General features: G+C 40.2%; 2 protein-coding genes across 3 annotated transcripts; both read right to left on the bottom strand.

Annotated features, from left to right (window-relative positions):
- Window positions 1-1,584: 1,584 nt before the first annotated feature.
- LOC135641502 (uncharacterized) lies at window positions 1,585-7,807 on the bottom strand. Its single transcript, XM_065156872.1, has 3 exons — window positions 6,120-7,807; window positions 5,819-6,011; window positions 1,585-2,109 (listed from the first exon to the last, which is right to left on the bottom strand). Exons 1-3 carry the CDS (start codon window positions 7,625-7,627, stop codon window positions 1,891-1,893), a joined length of 1,920 nt encoding a protein of 639 aa, XP_065012944.1. The 5' UTR covers window positions 7,628-7,807; the 3' UTR covers window positions 1,585-1,890.
- A 3,816-nt stretch (window positions 7,808-11,623) lies between these two features.
- On the bottom strand, window positions 11,624-16,468 carry LOC135641515 (myosin-binding protein 2-like). Of its 2 annotated transcripts, XM_065156894.1 has the most exons (4): window positions 14,102-16,468; window positions 13,796-13,975; window positions 12,310-13,674; window positions 11,624-11,973 (listed from the first exon to the last, which is right to left on the bottom strand). In XM_065156894.1, the coding sequence occupies exons 1-3, from the start codon at window positions 15,891-15,893 to the stop codon at window positions 12,326-12,328; spliced, it is 3,321 nt and encodes a 1,106-aa protein (XP_065012966.1). In that variant the 5' UTR covers window positions 15,894-16,468; the 3' UTR covers window positions 11,624-11,973; window positions 12,310-12,325. The 2 variants fall into 2 exon arrangements, with proteins under 2 accessions (XP_065012966.1, XP_065012967.1); XM_065156895.1 differs by lacking the exon at window positions 11,624-11,973 and having other exon boundaries at window positions 12,242-13,674; window positions 14,102-16,035.
- Between the last annotated feature and the right edge of the window lie 2,552 nt (window positions 16,469-19,020).

Genomic DNA, 19,020 nt, shown 5'->3' with positions numbered 1-19,020 from the left:
ATTTTGATTTTATATTTTTAAAAATTATATTGGCATCTATATGGTTTTGAAAGTTAAATATCTAAATTCATTTACCTTAACGTTATCAAATTTACCAATAAAAACATGAAAAGAAAGGGTAAACAATAATTTTAACTTCTCAGTTGGTGGTGACAGACGACGACATCGCTGGAGAGCAACGATGAGAAGTGAGGGCTGTTTGACAATTACATCAATGACGAGTACGATGGTGTACCCAACATCGAATTCTAGAATCCGCATTTTTCTATCGTCCTTAGATACATCCATCGAGAGCTCAATAACCGCTCGCTTGCCAACTTTCTAGAGCTTCCCTTCTTGATCGATGATAACTACAATAAACAGAACTTTTTCGACGAGTCCCTCATCTCCCCTTTTTTATGCCCATGTCAAAACTGACACGAGAGTGAGGGGAGCGATAGTGATGAGGCGAGTGATCCACCCAACGAGTTAGTGATGAGGCGATAACCATCTTCATCATAGACGTCGCTTGACATTTGCGTTGGTGCTTATACAAATGTCGAGCGGCCCTTTAAACGCTCGACAATTACGTCAACGTCAACGCATATTGTGGTGGTCATCATGACATCTTCGGTGAAGATGGTAGCCGCCTCGCTATTGACCCGTTGGATGGATCACTTGACCCGAAGCTAAGGTTGTTGAAGCTCCTACCACTCCCCATATTATTGCATCAGTTCTACCATGAGCATGAAAAATGGGAGATGAGGGGCTCGTCGGAGGAGTTCTATTCATCCTAGTTATTGTCGACCAGGTAGGGAAGCTATGGAAGATCGATAGGTAAGCCATTGTTGAGTTCCCGATGGATGTATTTAACGATAGTAGAAAAATATCGATCTCGAAATTTGACGTTGAGTATGTCATCATACTCATCGTCGATGTAGTTGTCAAGAAACCCTCACCTCTCGCAGTCATTCTCCTCATCCACAATAACTACTCACGGTTCCTAACAGCGTCGTTATCCGTCACCACCAATTGAAACGTTAAAATTATCTTTTTACTCTTCGTTTTCATATTTTCGTTGTAAAATCTATAACGATAGGATAAATAAACCTATATATTTTACTTTGGTAACAATACGTAAGAAACAGATACTAAATGTACCTAACAACATGCGATAATATATAATTAGCTCTTTGACCAAAAGTTATGTTAGGTTTTGGGTATAATGGTAAAAGTGGATATGATTGATAATATTGATCCAAATCTGTTGATATTTGTAAGGTCGAAAGAGTTATATAAAGGGTATCCCTCGTGACTGCATCTATACATTGACTCGAATAGATTCTCTGATGCCTCTTCTATTATTACCTTGCAAATCTAATACACATTTTGCATCGAGTACAATGTAGCGGATGGCTCGGATATTTGAGATGCCTGACTTGGAGCAACAAAGCTATATATTTGTGTGGGTTGAACGCATCACACCTGAAGTAGCAACTCATTCTACCACAATAGCATTTCCACAACTCACAGCAACAAATGAGAAGCTAATTGCCTCGCCATTGATGGGATGGATCAAACAAATAAGTCAACGCGCTGCCAATCTAACAAACAGCTTTCTTTATCAGGTCAAAAGAATTTAGTCCCTACAACGGGCTACCAGTTTGCACATTGCTTCGATTCTGAGAACGAAGGAATACAAATCACATAATTTCTAAATGGTACAGAAAAAAGAAGGCATAGCTTAATTTGGCCCTCATGATTAACTCAACCCAATCCCCTCCCTCCCGTCTCTTCTCCCTCTCTTCCCAGTAATCTTGACCTTGTGCAGCACAGAAGGGAGCATAAGTGGGATTCGATACGATCCGTATGCAGGGACAAGTAATACAAGCTCGAAAGTAGCTGCTAAGATCACAGAGATAGGAAGGAGAACTTCAATTCAGCAACTGGGCTACTCTGTACAGAAGGATGCTTCCCTGGTTCTGGGTCACCTTGAAGAAGAGCTGATCTTTTGGGATTGGAGAGCAGCAGCTGTTGCATATCCTTGGGAAGAACATTAAACACCACTCGAAGGTCTCCTTGCAGCTTCTGGCATACTACTGCAGAGTCCTCGCTAGCATCTCCCAATTGCTGCAAATGGGGAAAAAATGTTGAATATCAGCAAGCAGACCAAGTCCCTCTGAAGATTTAAATAATATCAGGCAGGGTCCAGTATTTATCAGATGTGATGATCACATATCTAAATTATCCATGTTCGATGGTTGCACAGATATTAATGAATGAACAAGTACATACAGCATTATTAAAGAATAAAGAACCCTGAGAAAACATATGATCAGATTACCTCACATAGTCTTAAGCATAACAAGTTGAACCAAACTTTCTCCAACAGGTGCAACTAGCTTGCTTCATTTAACATCTACATCAGGCTAAAATAGATTTTTTACAAAATGCTCATGAACTACTAGAACAATATAATAACCTCGTGGATGTTAGTGCAAGGAACTAAAAATTAACATCAAGAATCATTGTTTAACCCCTAGATTCTGCTGTGAATGAGCTTTCGACAATCCAAAGCTAATCCAAGCAAGGCTCACCAAAGAATAATCCAGTCAAGATATCATGTCCAACCACATATAGAGCTTTATTCAACATTCTTGTTTATTGATGTGTAACCACATAATCAGGCCACCAGATCATCGCTGCAGATTGCCAGGTCCTGATGTCTTTTTTATTTTTTGAATTTCACTCTACTTCTGTAGTATATTTCACACATATATGCATGTATGTACCGTATTCACATCAAGTCCACCATGCCATCAGTGCATAAGGGAAGTTGAATGGCTATGCATGTCTAAAATGATACTAGGGCACCACCATGCCATTACTTAACATGATCTATTGTATTAGAGAATATGATTATATACTGTCATCTACTTACAGACTTCGTTTCCTGTTTAGGTGAAGCCATAAAACACACTGCCGAAAGAAAGATGTTAAAAAAACACTCCTCTCTAGTCAGAGTACATATTGGAATACAGGCTTGTCAGGTTGTCACGAAGGTAGATAAGAATCTTCATATGTGTAAAAGCAACTATCGTCAGGCACTTCTTGCTACATTCAAAAGACGCAGCATTTTGCAATAACCATACAAGAAAAATTAGACACTTCACATGTGTGCTAAAGGAAATTGCAGGGACAGTAAATTAGAAAGGGTAAATAATAGAAATAACTTTGAAAAAAGAGCTTGCTAGAAAGCTTGAGCACTAGCGAAAACTCAAAAGAATGGTAGTTTTAGCAAAGGTACCAATCAGAAGTTAGAAAACGTATGTTATAAAATTATTAGGGTCCACCACCTCCGCCTTCCACCACCATTATCATCACTATCATCACCAACATCATTAATGGGAATCAAAAGAGACAGAGAGCGAACTATTTCACAACAAGATGACAAAGTGTGATCCATCTTCTCTTGGCTTCTCACCAAAACTAGTACTATGGCCATCACAACTGTTATCACCATACACAACCACCCTCTTGAATCAGAAAACAAAATGAGAAAAATGTTGCCCATAAGGCCATTTTACATAAAGTAAACGTTTGTAAGTTAAAAATTCAAAAATATGTCTTTGATCATGCAGTTTTATGTTCCTGGAACTGGATTAAGACATAAGGTGTAATGTTCAGGACTGAGAGATGAGTCTGATTTCTGAAGTTTAGGAGATACAACCACAAAAAGTTGAAATAATAAACATACTAGAATTTCTTGATTCAAAACAAATGCACCAACTTATGCAACAACTCATATGAAGAAAGCATTGGAAGTTCACACAAATCCACATTCATGAAGGATAACAAATTCAAATATTTACTGAATGTCTTATGATCAACTGAATAGTTGCATATATCATGTATTAAAAAATAAAATGCCTTTATTATTTCAAATTTTTGTAACTCTGAAAATTATGATATAAAAAATACAATATCAATAAAAAACACTTCAAAATTTCAATCATCCAATGTTACATGATTGTTTATGATAATATATGTTATGCAGACATTTCTTGTATACTTTTCTGCTTTTCTTTACTGCTTAATGGGAGTGGTGATGGTGGTAACAACTATGATGCTTATGATGAGCAGTCAAGAAAAGAGACGAAAAATAAAGAGGCTTTAAACTTTCTCGGGGCAGAAAAGGTTTCTTCTCTTTGTTAAGAGAAAAATGATGAACATGGTGGTAGTGGTGACAATAATGCTGTTGGCAAGTGATGGCAGACAACTAAAGGGGGGATAAACAATCTGGTACAGATTATCTGATAAATATTCTTCCACATTTTCAGTGAGGAGAATAAAATGGTAGCAACTATCATCATGATAGGATAGGGAATGATTCCAGAAGTTAAACAGTGTAGTCAAGAAAAGAAATAGTATAGCTATGATAAACATGTTGAGACGAATATGTAAAAAAGATACGATAAACAATAAAAACATTCTAGAGAATCTAAAGGGTAAACTATTAATAAGCATAATTGATAGACTTGTATCAAGGTATTCGCCAATGCAATGAAGAGACTAGGTTTACAAGAGAACTTATTTTATTGCATATTTTATTTTATTGCATCTGCCTATCTGATCTACAGATTTTATTGCCTAAAAGAAATAGTCTCATAATCATACCAAAAAAGGCTTATACTAATAGGACTGATGGGAATATTGTCAGTCTCCAAAAGCAACTCCTAATAGCTTTATTACTCTTGTAATCTATGCTAATAATCATTTTAGGACTCGGAAGCCAAATAGACTTAAACTTTGACTTTAAAGAGTTCCAACAGATCAACTTAAAATAATAACGAAAATACATCCAAAAATAATAAAAATTATAAAATTCAGTAAGGCTATAATTACTAGAACTTCGTGAGAGAGCTTTACTAGACATCTCCCTTCCTAAGTTAAAAAGGAGTGGATTCAGCAAGCTCCAATCTTTGCATAATGAAGATAAGGAAAGTTCTCTTACCGTACTCCCAACATATTCAAATGCCATGATATATATTGATAACTGACTTCCAATATATTCAGATGTCACGAAGTGTCTTGAAAAGAAGCCAACCACTTTAATTAAAGAAGGCATAGATCAGAAAGTGATCATGATGAAAGCAGAGAAAAGTAGTGATAAGCTCTGTTGTTTTTTATTTTTCTTCTTGTTCTACTTAACACAAATTTATATGAAACTGTTATTATTGTTGGTTAGTTTGTATTAATTGTTGTATCATATGCATCATGACTTAAGCAACTACCTTGACTTAACTATAAAGTTGGATAGCAATATGTTTAACTGTCTAAACAGCATCATCTATCCATGATACTCCTACAGCAACAGTAGATTCTACGGATATTAAAACACAAGCACGCACACACATGTGCACCTACCAAGGACCAAAGGATACAACAACACATGGCCCATTATCAGCCTAGAGTCCATATCAAGGTATTAGTCAGAAAAGGAACCTAGCATCCAGATCGTATGCAGAAAGCACAGTTAGGATGGACGTCTATACATATTAAAGAAAGGATTAAAATATTGTATGCTCCGTGTACATCTATACATTTGATTTCATATTCTTCATCAACTTAACATGTTAAGTTGAGGGCAGATGAGTTGCATTATTGCAGGTTTAACATTTAAATGGATGAAAACTGATCCTGTAAAAACATTTCAAAGTAATTCATGTCAAGTGTAATATGAAATGCATGAGATATTTTTTCACATTGTGTTAGTCATATCAAATGGAGCATAACATTTAGTATTCACCAACCATTATCAAACATCAAAAGAACAAACCTGAATCTCTGCAAGCAAATGTCTTTCAATAGCATTAAAAGAATCAACGATCTCCACTTCAGACATTTTAGATATAAGCTTATTCATGTCAGTGCTCATGCGAGCCTGCCTCCATAGCCTATGTTGCTCTTGCTCTGCAGCAGCACGCCTTCTATGGAACCAGGGCATGAAATTTTGTCCTTCCAAGAAGGACCTGATGAAAAACAAAATTAGTTGAAGTCAAATACAGAGTGGTGATGATATCAAGTGGAAATATCCAATAAAAGACTAGGATACTAAACTTCATCAACAGCACTATCACCTGTACAATTCCAACCAATTGGACCTCATCCTCTTTGACAAGAACTTCCCTGGCCCTCTTGTGGCCAGCCCACTGAGAAACTCATCAGCATGAAACGGAGGCAAGGGTGGCGGGTCGACAAAAGGGGAAGTTCCCTTTGAAGGGGTGGTTGCCCTTAGATAGGGACCGAAGGGTGCAAGGAAATTGGTTGTTAGCTCCAGAAAGTGCCGCCGCAATATCTCATTGTTGGCAACAGACATGGACTCCTCAATCCTTGGAGAATCGATTAGCCTGTTCAAAATGGCGGTGTCTGGCTTCGTCGTCGCTGTATAAGTGCTCCAAACAGCTTCCTTGTGCTCCGTCATGAGGCAAAGAGGGCCCTCCCTCCTTAGCTTCATCGCATTCAACAAGCCCGAGGGGGAAAACTTGTTCAGCGAGAGCTGCTCTAGGTTGAGCTTTCCAGGCCGAGAGTTCCTTCCGGGCATCCCAGTCGAGGCCGAACGGCTGGCCACGGGAAGAGCACGGCCGGTATTAGGCCCGGGACTGCCCACCGAGACGACGTGAGGGATGTTCCGCAGGGCCTTCAAGAAGAAGAGATTGGTCACTCCGAGAACCATGGGGGGGAACTCCTCGTCTTCGCCTAGCGAATTGAGCCGGGCAAAGCCGGGGTCGTGGATGGTAAAGTAGGGCCGGAAGTCGACGGAAAACGGGAGCGGTGCAACGAGGCTGACGAGAGCGGCGACTGCTTCAGAGCATTGCGGGGGAGTTGGGGCGATCACCAGGAGAGGTTCGCCAGCGAGCATCAACTCCCACAGGGTCCAGAGGTGGAGGAGGAGGCCGCGGAAGCTTCCGAATATGTCGGCGTCGTGAAAGAGGCCGTGGGGGACGGATGGGTTGGCGGGAGGGAAGGGGGCGGCGGCGTCATAGAGGGCCGGGGGAAGGTGCACGCGAAGGGCGGCGCTGCCGATCGGGAGGTCCATGGGGGCGCCCGGGGCGGGGGCCGGCCAGGCGGCGACGTGGGAGGCGACCAGGCCGAGGGCGGAGGGGCCGATGTCGAAGCAGAGGGGTCCGAGGATCTGGAGAAGCGGCCGGAAGACGGAGGAGTATGGGGAGCGGGAGAGGATGACGACCGACTTCTGCTCGCCACCGCGCGGGAGGCGCTCGTCCTGCCGCCGGCGGTTGAAGACGTATCCGTAGAGAAAGTCGCCGCCGTCGGCGGCGGCGGCGGGGAAGCGGAAGGAGAAGATGCAGTCGTGAATGGAGGAGGAGGAGGAGGAGGGCCGGTGGGCGGTGTTGGGGTTGAGGTGGTGGTGGGACATGGAGTCGGGGAAGGAGGAGAAGGCGACGAGGAGGAGTTGGTGGTGAGGGAGGGAGTCCGGGGGGAAGCACTCCTCCACCAGCTGCCCCTGCTCCAGGTCGAAGCGGATGATACAGAAGGCCACCACCCATCGCCGCAGCGCCTCCGGGTCCGCGCTCGGCCGCGGCCCCGCGGGGTCGCGCCTCAGCGACACCGACGGCAACCGCTCCATACGGATCAGGCTCGGAGCCTCCTCCTTCTGCCACTCCCGATCTTATGTACAGTTCATCTGCTGCCGCTGCTAATTGAGAGATCGGCGTTGTGAATTGGCTGCATTCATCTGGATCGGAGTTGCGAGTTGGGGACGCGAGAGAGAGAGAGAGACAGAGACGGAGGAGAAGAGGTGGTGGGTTTCAACGGCAATCGGATCGGACTTGCCCCGTTTACTGCTTTTTAACATCTGTTAAAACATAGAGACGGTGGTCGCATATTGGGTTCGGATACGACTGGATCCGAATCCGTAGTTAAATGGTGCGATGGAAGTTAAACGGAAAATTACACAAATAGCCCTCTAAAGTTAATTTTTATATTTATTCTTTAAATGTTAAGTCTCAGCATTAAATAAAAATAAATATCCTTAAATTTTAGCCATTGTTGGACTGTTAAAGCAATGATTGAATGAAACCCTACACTTGATTATTACCATGGTAAGAATAAAATATTATGTGATGTGATAATGTTTAGATGAGCTCGGTTGGGACTGTAATTTAGGTTATGATTTTTTATTTATTAATTTTTTTATAAATTAATTATTTAATATTTTAAGTAGGATGATTTTTATTTTTGTTAGTACATTAAATAAAAAATAAATATAAAAATTAAAAAAAAATTATATTTCTTATACAAACGAGGAGAGATTCTTCTTCTTCTTCTTCATTCCTATCAACTTAAATCTAAATCTAGTAACAAAAGAAATGAGGAATTATATATTATATGTAGTTCATTAAATATTTAAAATTTTCTTTGATTTCATTAAATGTTTAAATTTTATTTTTAAATCAAAATATATTATGCGTGGTTCTAAAATAATTTTTTTATTTCTTTAAATATTAAATTTTTATTATTGGATTATATTATATGAAGTTTCTAAAATCTTTAAGAATAAAATATTATTATTATGGTAAGAATAAAATATTAACAAATTATGTGATGTGATAGATGTTAATGATGTTTAGATGAGCTCAACTCTATTGGGTCCACATGCTTAAAAAGATTGATGTGGCTAAAAAAAAATATACCAAATCTAAGATCATATAGGTCTTTTTGATGTGATCTTAATCAATCGGGGTATAAGTCTATAGTAAATTATTACTGATCTCAATTGATATGTTTTGAAAGGTTTTTATAATCAATTTAATTAAAAAAAAATTTGAGATATGAGTTGAATATTTTCTTATCCTCCTCATGTTGATTGAACTATCATTATATAATATATGTTTCTAATATACTTTAATCTTAAGTTATTAAGTGGTATATGATTAATTTGAATATTATTAATAAAATAAAATGTATATGTTGTTTTAAAATTTAAAGAGATAAATGCATTATTTCCAAAGTTTAGCCAAAAATAATATGAAGAAAGCACTAAGGTAACATTTTAAAACTTAGTCAATTTATTATATCTTCATGGAAATTTTTATGGTCAAACATTGGCTTTGGCTAAACTTCGGTTTAGTCGGATTAAAACACATGAATGCATCCATGAGAATATAGTGATGATGAGATCAAACTAATTGAAGTTGCTAATATAAATAGGAATGTTGCATGCACTCGTGTTTTTAGTGAGATTAGATGGGAAGAAGGGCATTTTATATTACTCACATGAATATGGGATAATGATAGGTAGAGCTTTTTTTTATTTTTTTACTCGTTAATATGTTGACAAAGTTGCTAAGCCTAAATTCTAAACATGTTAAACTTTCTTTATTCAAATTAAACTAGATGAATATTAATTGAATCAATCATAATTTAATTAAGAATGATTTGACTTAATTGAATCAAATGAAACATCTTATCATTTAACAAGAACAACTCTTCATCCTGACCTCATACGTTAATTGACGTTGTGATGGTTGTTTGACTTTGTCTTCGTTGATCCTCCTCTTTTCGTTGACAAATAATAGTTTCTCACCATAACAAAGGATGAATAGTGAATAAAAATAATGATTATTTAGTATTCTTCTTTTTTTCCATCACATATTTTCTTATCTTCCCTTCGTTTTTCTACTTTTCTCTTCATCATAATGCCCCCCCACCCCCTCATCGCAATCATCCCCACCCACCCTACGACCCCGCCTCATCAATTGTCGTTTCGTAGGCTCCTCTCCCATTGCTTTTTCTTGATCCGCTTCCATCTTCCCCTAATCTCTCATGATAATTTTGATTCTATTTATATTTAAATATATTTATCATTTATTATATATAAATTTTAACATTATTAATTAAGTTTAATAGTAATTTTATTTTCTTAAATTGAATGAATGAATTAATTATGAAGATACGAAAATACCAAAGGTTCTCCACCCCTAATAAGGATTCCCAGTACAGGGGATGATAATAGAAGAAGCATTTCTCGTCGTGTCCTATCACATTGACATCACTAAATATAAACTTATAACATAATTTATTAGTATTTAGATAAAGAATATAACGCTTGTTTAGTTCACCAAATAAAGTTGGGCCTTTGGGCCTCCTTAGTTATACGTCACAATGCCTTCCGGCGAGAAAAACCATCCAATCCACAAAAGCTCACAATGCCTTAACCCAAAACCAAACCCCTAATGAGCTGTTAGTGGAAAATTCGATCATCATTCTAAAATGAAAGGGTCGAGTCGACTTGATCAATTCTTTATTAAGGAATTATTATGGTTAGCATATGAGTTATCTCATGAACTCTCGAGAAGTCTTCTACGAATATATCGGAAGCATCCGACGAGATTACTTTAATGCTCAAGTTATTATTTTATTTAAAATAAAAAGTATATATTAGATTCTAAATCCTTTTTAACTTTACATGAGGGTAAAGTATTATTTGAAACAATTTGTTTGTGTTTGTACACATTCTTTGATGCACGTCACGCGAAAAGAATCGTGATGATGATTGATGGTGAATGTGAAGTTGATCATCCACCACCAAAATAGGTATCGGGTCAACCATGGCCTTGAAATGATTTATATTTTTGACTCACCAATGATCAATTCTAAAGCAAAACATGATTCATAAGGAGTCCAAACATATAAGCAATTGGTACGTTTCATCTGCTAAAAGTGTTCCTTCTTAACAATTTAAACATGTGTCATTTTGTGGTCAAAATTGTGTCACTATGTAGGAACATATCATGCTATCAAATCTTCCCTTTTATTTCATTAATATATAATTCAAACTATTATATCACTATCTTCATTGGATAATACTTTATAAGTTTGATGTATCACAAGCATTTAGATTATTCATTTGCACTATGACATCATAATTCAAATATTGAATTCAACAATAAGGTTGTATATATTGATTCTTCCCAAATTCTAAAACTCACTCATATTGTTTATATATATATATATATATATATATATATATATATATATATATATATATATATATATATATATATATATATATATATATATATATATAAGGTGAGAGAAAGGTGGTGAAGAATAATAATAATTATATTTAATCTTCTAGTATCTTTTTCTCTATAAAGTTAGAGGCCTACTCTCTTCCAAGCTTCTTTCCCAAACCCTAACAGTGAGTTTGGTGTGCACAACTCTGAAAGCAATGAGAAGACAACCCCAATGGCATTACCTATTCCTTTGGTGGGCCAACCATGAGATAAAGTAATAAGCGGCCAGGTTGTCTGTGGTCTTGATAGGAACAACTAGTGAGCATTATGGAGCATCATTTACTCACTAATCTGTGCTTACAATTAATTAATTGCATGTGGAAAGTATCAAAAGACATTCTCAAGGACCACATCTTGTCCTTGAGGGACACTGCATGTAAAACATGTAATATATATTTCAAATCCTTCCTCAAACATCATCATACAACTACCACTTTCCCTCTCTAGGAAAGAAGTTAAAGAAAACAAAGAACAAATGCAACTCTCTCTCTCTCTCTCTCTCTCTCTCCCTCTCTTTTATGCTGCTGTATACCTGGACTTGGAGCTGGCACTGGAATATATATGTATATATATATATATATATATGACTTTGTACAGCTTTGGAAGCTATGATTTCTGCCACAATCACATTGTGAGTGGCTGCCCAACCACCCCTCTTTGCCTCATCCCCCTTTGCTCCACAGCAATGGTGATGGACCCCTACAACAAAAAAAATAGAAGGAAACAAAACAGAGAAATGGCCCACAAAAAACTTAGCCTGGAGAAGCAGCTTCCATCCATTGTCTGCTTCTATACACTTGCAAAGACACCAACAAAATACAGAAATCAGGAGCTCAATTTCACCTGGTGTGACCATCTTCCTCGCTGGAACACACTCCAATAATGTAGCCTCCATCTGTCAAAGATATTAATTCAGAGTTAATGCTGTAGTACAATGATTTCAAAGCTATTATAATCAATGTCGCCATAATGATAATATCAGCCAGATAGATGGCTTCGAGAAGGGGGACATTTTATGTGTCTTTGTCCTTTGCGTTAGGTGTGAGTGTGAGTGAATGCATGTGGAACATCTATTAGGTGCACATTTCTTTATGTCGAATGGAGTGGAGAGTACAATTGTAGAGGAAAATTGTTACAAGTAGCAAACCGTAACTCAAGTCCGATGAATAAGCAGCTTATGGCTGTACCATAAAGAATGTGATGATTGAAGGTATGAGACGAACCAAATTACCTTCATCATTTGCATACTAAGCCATCAATGAAACAAGAGCATTGCATGAGTTCCTCGCTCGGAGTTCCACGCTCCTCAGATCACGAAGGTGCTCTAATATCTCTTGAAGAAGATGTATTCCCTTGTCTCCTTTCTTCAAGGAACCGATGCAATGTTTGATAAACTCTCTATCACCCTCGAGGGCATGCAGTCTCTCGTGGATGTTATCGAGCTCTTCCACAATTGCAAGCTTCTTTTGCTTCTCTGCAAGATATGAATTTGTTTTAGTTGAAGCATCAACTGCCGCCTCGTTTTCCTCGCTTATGGCATCAAAGAGAGGAAGAAGCCTCTTCCCGTTACAACCCGAGGATCTTTGTTCACCATGTAGGTTCCTGCTAGCCTCTAGATCAACTGACAAACCATTTGCATCGTCATGTAAATCATCACCTGAAGGTCCATAATTTCCATTTGAAACATGACAACTTTCATCCGTAATATGCTCTATGGCATCTGAATCATGAGAGTCTTCATCATCCAATGTCAGAAGTTCACTCTCCAATGCCTTGAGTTGCTCAAGTATTGAGAGCCTCTCTTCCTCAAAATCATCCAACGATTCCCTAAGTGTGATTGTATGCGTTGCAGTGCCTTGATTTGCCCCTGAACTTAACACATCATCAACAAGAGTATTTTGATTGTTTTCATCAGGATCATACGCAAACCCGTTCCCTTCATGGACCTCGAAGGAGAGATCATCACTGTCTTCAGCACTTGATGAAGTAGAGAATGTTCCAGCAATACCATTGACCTTGTGCTTTGCGGTTTGTCTACTCTCCTTGGCCTTGTATCGAAGAATTTTCTTTCTGTACACTTCTAGCTCCTTCTCCAAGTCTTGTTTCTCCTTCTCCCTCTTCATCATCAGCTCATTTAAAAGTTGCAATGCTTCCTGGTCATAATCCGACTGTTCTTCCATCATCCGCTGATATTGCAATGCTTCCATCTGCATAGCAGCTTTCTCTTGTTGAAGCCTGGTTATCATTGCCATTGTTTGGTTTGCAGCAATGGCAGAGGCACTTCTCTCTTCCTCAAGCTCAGTATATAATGCACTCAGAGCTTTTTGTTCTGCCTTCAAAGCAGCTTTAAGCTGATCTACGGTCAATGTATCACATCCTTCAAACTCACCGGCAACGCTTCCATCTAGAGACTCTGTTCCCGATTCTCTCCTTCCAAGAAAAAAACTTTTAATTAAACCATGAATACCATCAAGATAAGTTGGCGTCTCAGGTACTCTCTCCTCCTCAATCTCATTATTGTCTGCAAACACAGCAACATGGTCTGGCCTTTGTGCAGCAGTCACCACCATTGGTTCAGTTTCAGTAACCAATATTTCTTCAACAAAGAGGAGGCAATAATTAGCACATAAGAGTTAAGCGTATGACCGTGCGGTCATATGAAAATGAAAATTTGATTATCTTGAAGATTCATAAAAGGGATGATCTGAAGCTGGTACCTTGGTCTATAGTAGTCATCTCATTATAGCTCTCTGAGAGTTGATCTTTTGATCTTTCTGACAATAAAATTGGCTCAAGAGGATGTGCATGATCACTGTTTTCCTGGTTGCATATCTCACTTCCTGTAGATATTCCACAACCAGTGTCCACATCGATCAATTTGTTGTCTTCTTCAAAATCTATAGTCATCAATAAAATGTATGTTTACAACAAGAAGATAGCAATATTGATAAGCACATAAAATATGATTAACTATATCAACAAAATAAGGACTAAAATTGCTTTCCTAAAGTGAATCATCTTACCTTTTGTTTCAGGAAGATCTTCCGCGCTCCTTAATGATTCCACTTGAACAACATCTTCAAGTGATCTAACTGATGTTGCTTGAGGAGCAATGGTTTGATGATCAGATGAAGCATGAAGATATATGGAATTCTGTTTGACGATATCATCCCCTTCCATCCTAGACAATGGTATCTTTTCATCTTCTAAGACGCTCCCTGTATCAAGAGTGATTTCACATTGTTGAACTCCATTCATCTCAGAAAAATTCTCTACAATGGTATCAGCCCTCTCTTCGGGAGAGGCCAATGCCTTTTCCTCTCCTGATATGGTGAGTTGTTGGGCTCCATCCATCTCAGAAGAACTCTCTTCAATTGTATCAGCTTTCTGTTTAGAAGAGGGCAATGCCTTTTCCTCTGATATGCTTCTTTCATCAACAGTCATGGCACATTGTTGAGCTTCGTGTATGTCGGAAGAATTATCAGTAACAGTATCAGCTGCTTCTCCGGCAGAGACCTCTGTCGCCATGCTTCTCATGTCAACATCATCAGCATGTTGGTCTGCTGCAACATCAACAGAACAATTCTCTCCAAAGATATCATCGCTCCCTGCATCTGAGGCCAATGGTTTCACCTCTTCCATAACGCATCCAACATCAAGAACTTTTGCTTCTTGCACAGCTCCAACATTCCCCAAAGGATTCACTTCAACAATATCAGCCATCTTTGTAAAAGAATCCAATCCATTTTTCTCTGTAATGCTCCCGATATCAAGAGCCATGGCATCAGTCCTCTCTGCAGCGAAAGCCACCGGTTTCCTCTCCTCTGCGATGCTTCCGATGTCGACTACCCCGCCATCTTTTTCCCCTCCAACAAGCCCAAGCTCTTGCTGGCGTTGTTTACTGAGCACAAACGAAGCAGGGCTCTTCGTCATGGTTGCAGAGTCGATCAGCTGTACCGGAACCAACCGTTCCTCATCGTCATCGCATATGTTTCCCAGACGCCGAGTGAGGACTTCAAAGGAAGGGTCGTCAACCAAACAGCAGGCGTCGGAGGATTGGATGAGGGCCTCTTCTTCTTCTTGTTCCTCCGCCGCCCTCTCTGAATCGGCAGCGCACGTTGCCTCCTTTCTTCCCACCTTCTCTTCATCATCATCCTCCTCCTTTTCATGGCATCGATCAGATGGATCTGGAGGTACCAACTCCCACTTTTTCACCTTTTCTCGACCAAAGATGGCGTCTTCCTCGAAACCCTCCTCGCGATCGCCCACCGCAATCTCCTCAACCGAATTCCCCTTCTGGTCATTCTCCGACACGTCCCAATAAGGCTTGAAGAAGAGGTAGGGCGAGTAGAATCCGCTCTCGATGACGACGTCGCAGCACGAGCACCGCAGATCCTTCGCCCCCTCCTCGCTCCGCTTCATCCAAGACAGCACCGCGGTCTCCACGGGCCGCGACGACGACGGGCAGCAGTCCTCGCACATATCCCCGGCCTCCGCCAGCCGCTGATGGCGGGCGCAGTAACCCATCCCTGCGACCTCGGCGGCGTGCTCGTCGCAGAGTAGGTCGCGGCAGGCGCCACGCTGGCGGCGTCCGCGACCATCGGCCCGGTGCTCGAAGTAGTGGTCCACCCGGGAGCAGAAGACGCAGGGGGGCTTGAGGCCGAAGAAGTCCGCGAACCGGGCGATGAGGTAGGCGAAGAGCCCGTTGAGCAGGAGCAGCAGGATGAGGGTCCATTCCAGGACGGCGTACGCGAGTACCACCGCTATCTTGTTGCCGTTCCTGTGCAAGACGGTCGCGAACTTGTTGGCCGCCATGGCTACACGGATCTTCCTCTTTCGTTTATATGGAGAGAGAAACAGAGGCGGAGTGGTGCTCCCGGATGCGTCGAGAACTGCCAATGTAGATGGGGATAGCGATCGCAGAAGACCGGGGAAACGAGGAGCCGCCCAAAGAAGACCGAAGGAAGGATCACGAAAGAAATGTTCAAGTCAGACAGAGGAAGATGACACAGGAAAAGGAAAGAAGAAGATGAAAGCGCCCAATTTTATCTTGGCCATCCCCAAACCAAAGCGAGAACGAAGCTGCCGACCGGATTACTCGATCAAATCCAGCTTTGGATTCTAAACACATGGCGACGCCGTGATTCCGCGACAAAATCCACCGCCTACGAATTGGATCTGACGGTGGGGAGGACCCACCGTGGCGAGTTCACCTCTCTGCTCTGGTCTGGCACAAGTAACCTGCAGTCGAAGTGGAGTTCTCAGTTCTGACGTCCTCCTCCTCCTCTCCTGGCCCACGAATTCCAAGGCGCGCTGTGGAATCGTCGAGCGACCGAGCACGCCGAGCTGCGTCGAAAACATGGCACGGATTCGCCCCTTCGTCAAAGGAGGGAGCGGGGTGGGGAATACCTCGAAAACTACACCCGAATTCACTCGTTTATTATTAGAACGAGAAAGCAGCACGGAAATGACTGCGCGACGAGACGGTCGCCGTCGTCTCTGTGGACGACTGTTGAGACCCTTCGTTATGATCGGTTGACGTATCAGAGGGGTTTGGCATCCCGAGACAGTGACGTACCGTATCGCCTCGTTCAAGAGAAGTCAAACGTATAAGATGGTAGACGATGTAGACAGAGTATTTGATGAAATGACTCGCTTAAAATAGCAGTCATTGATGACCACATTGTCAATGGCAGGTGATGAAGTTTATCTTCTTCTTTTTTTTTTTTGGTTAGTAATCGTGCATAAAAATGGATTAACTCGTTCAGCTCTAAATGGATTAATTAAGGTATAAAATTATCTTAAAATTATTACGAAACTAAAAAAACTTAAGATATTCTTTAAAATATATTAATTTTTATATAAAATTATTCTTCATAAAACTAATCATAAAATCTTATATCTTATATTTTTTATGTTGGCTTAGTGGCACTTCAAACTGAACTAACTTAAACTAAATCATCTATCTTATTTTTTAAAAAATTAAATAATTTTAAAATAAAATTATCACAACTTTGATAATTTTACTAAAATATGCTTCTAAAATTTTTATGATAAATTTAAAATATTTTATATAAAAGTAATATATTTTTAATAAATTATATGAATGAATATAACTTAGCTATTACTCTAGTGTAACTCAAATGTAATAAATTTTATAGATAAATCGTAAAGAGTTCGAGGCAGACGAGGGAGGGAACAATAAAAGATAATTAAAAATAAAATACGATGAAAAAACAAGAAAGAGAAAGGAGGAACACATGGAAAAAGAGGCGAAAGAAATGATTCATGAGTTAATCAAATGGATTTGACTCTGTTAGGAAAAGAGTCGGCATTAAGAGGGGGGGTAAATTAGTGCAGCGGTAAAAATTACGTCGGTTTGAAAAACCTTCGTATGATAAAATCTAATTTCGACGGAAATCATTTCGGAAATATCTTTAAATTGAAAGCATACATAAGTGTAGTTGATGTAAAGCAAGGAAAGCAATTTGCAGTTAAGATAAATAGCAAAACAGAAATGCAAACCGATTTAAAGTGGTTCGATCATCGTGCCCTACATCCACTCTTCTGATTCCTCTTCCGTCGAGGCCACCGGCATCCACTATCGATCTTTCTTTAATAGGCGAAGATTAATCTCATTCTTACACCCCTCTTCTCCTTTTACCGAGTTTAGGAGACAACCCTTACAAGCACTCACTCTTCTCTCAAACTATTTTAACACTTAGACTATAAGAGGAGGATTCTCACAAGAGATTACAACAGCGTTTTACCCTCTTTAAATTCTCTGTGCATGTGTATGTTAACCAAGGATGAGAGTGGTATTTGTAAGCTTCAAGTTGATTTAAACTTGTAGCCTAAAAACATCTCATCCTGGGTTTCCTGGGTCCGAGTGGTACCACCATCTATGTTGGGCGGTACCACCGCTAGTGTTAGTCTGACACTAACACTACACTGGGCAGTACCACCGCCCAGTCTAGCGGTACCACTGCCTGGGAGGCTGTGCTGGGCAGTACCACTACCCAGACTGATGGTACCATCGCTTAGCACCCTGCCAGGGGTAGTACCATTGCCCAGACTAGCGGTACCACTGCCTGACAAAGTCTCGGAGATTGTGTCACGACGGTTTCACCTCTTAGGTAATTGTTTGAGCCTTTTATTGGGTCCAACACAGTCCTTGTATGGGCCCAACTGACCCATAATTGGGTTTGCCCAATTCCAAATCCAAATACATGCTAATTACAAAATCTAAGACATACTTAAGCTAAATAAATATGTAAGTCTTAGTTTCTTCCGGCGAGCTTCCGACGAACTTTTGACGATCTCTCGGTAATGTTCTAGCTGACTCCCGACAAGCTCTTAGACTTCACAACGATTTTCTTGGCGAGTTCCGATGAGCTTCTTCCGGCAAGCTCCTAGACTTCTCGGTTGGTTCCTATAGAACTTTCGATGAACTTTTGGACTTCCGACGAACTCTCGAACTCCCAACGAAATCGCGTCCTTGACTCCGAGACTTCATTTGGCTTTATGCCTTATTATCGTAGTTAATCCTGCACATGTAAAACACACTTCGATCTAGACAATTATTACTAAGCATGAATCATGTTGTCCGGCATGTCATTGGTCCATCGACGCTTCGTCCGATTCTTCGGTGCACCGTCCTCTCTTGCGGCCTATTGCCCAATCGGCTAGTTGACTCTGCAACTTCGATATCCTTGGCTCAATATCCGCTCTTCTTGACCCGATGCCCGAATCCATGACCTAAAGCCTTCTGTCGATACGTTGACCGATCCACCGGCTCGACGTCCAATCTGTTGACATTTTTCTTCTGGCCCAACATGATTATTCCTGCTTTAATTGTCTCATCCTTATCGAAGCATCCTGCATCACTCAAAACGCAGATCAAATCATAAACACTTATCAATTGATTTTATTATCAAAATCC

The sequence above is a fragment of the Musa acuminata genome, chromosome BXJ3-6, assembly GCF_036884655.1.
Source record: "Musa acuminata AAA Group cultivar baxijiao chromosome BXJ3-6, Cavendish_Baxijiao_AAA, whole genome shotgun sequence".
Classification (NCBI taxonomy): Eukaryota; Viridiplantae; Streptophyta; class Magnoliopsida; order Zingiberales; family Musaceae; genus Musa; species Musa acuminata.
Note: the sequence above shows the minus strand (reverse complement) of the source record. Positions and strands in the feature narration are given on the sequence as shown.

Bases quoted from the DNA above. Each gene is read 5' to 3' on its own strand.
- LOC135641502 (XM_065156872.1), bottom strand. From the start codon at position 7,627: ATGGAGCGGTTGCCGTCGGTGTCGCTGAGGCGCGACCCCGCGGGGCCG. The intron at 6,012-6,119 runs GTGATAGTGCTG...GTTTTTCATCAG, and splicing joins AATTGGTTGGAATTGTACAG to GTCCTTCTTGGAAGGACAAA. The intron at 2,110-5,818 runs GTTTGTTCTTTT...CCCCATTTGCAG, and splicing joins ATTTGCTTGCAGAGATTCAG to CAATTGGGAGATGCTAGCGA.
- LOC135641515 (XM_065156894.1), bottom strand. From the start codon at position 15,893: ATGGCGGCCAACAAGTTCGCGACCGTCTTGCACAGGAACGGCAACAAG. The intron at 13,976-14,101 runs GTAAGATGATTC...TGATGACTATAG, and splicing joins AGATCTTCCTGAAACAAAAG to ATTTTGAAGAAGACAACAAA. The intron at 13,675-13,795 runs GTACCAGCTTCA...TCTTTGTTGAAG, and splicing joins GATGACTACTATAGACCAAG to AAATATTGGTTACTGAAACT.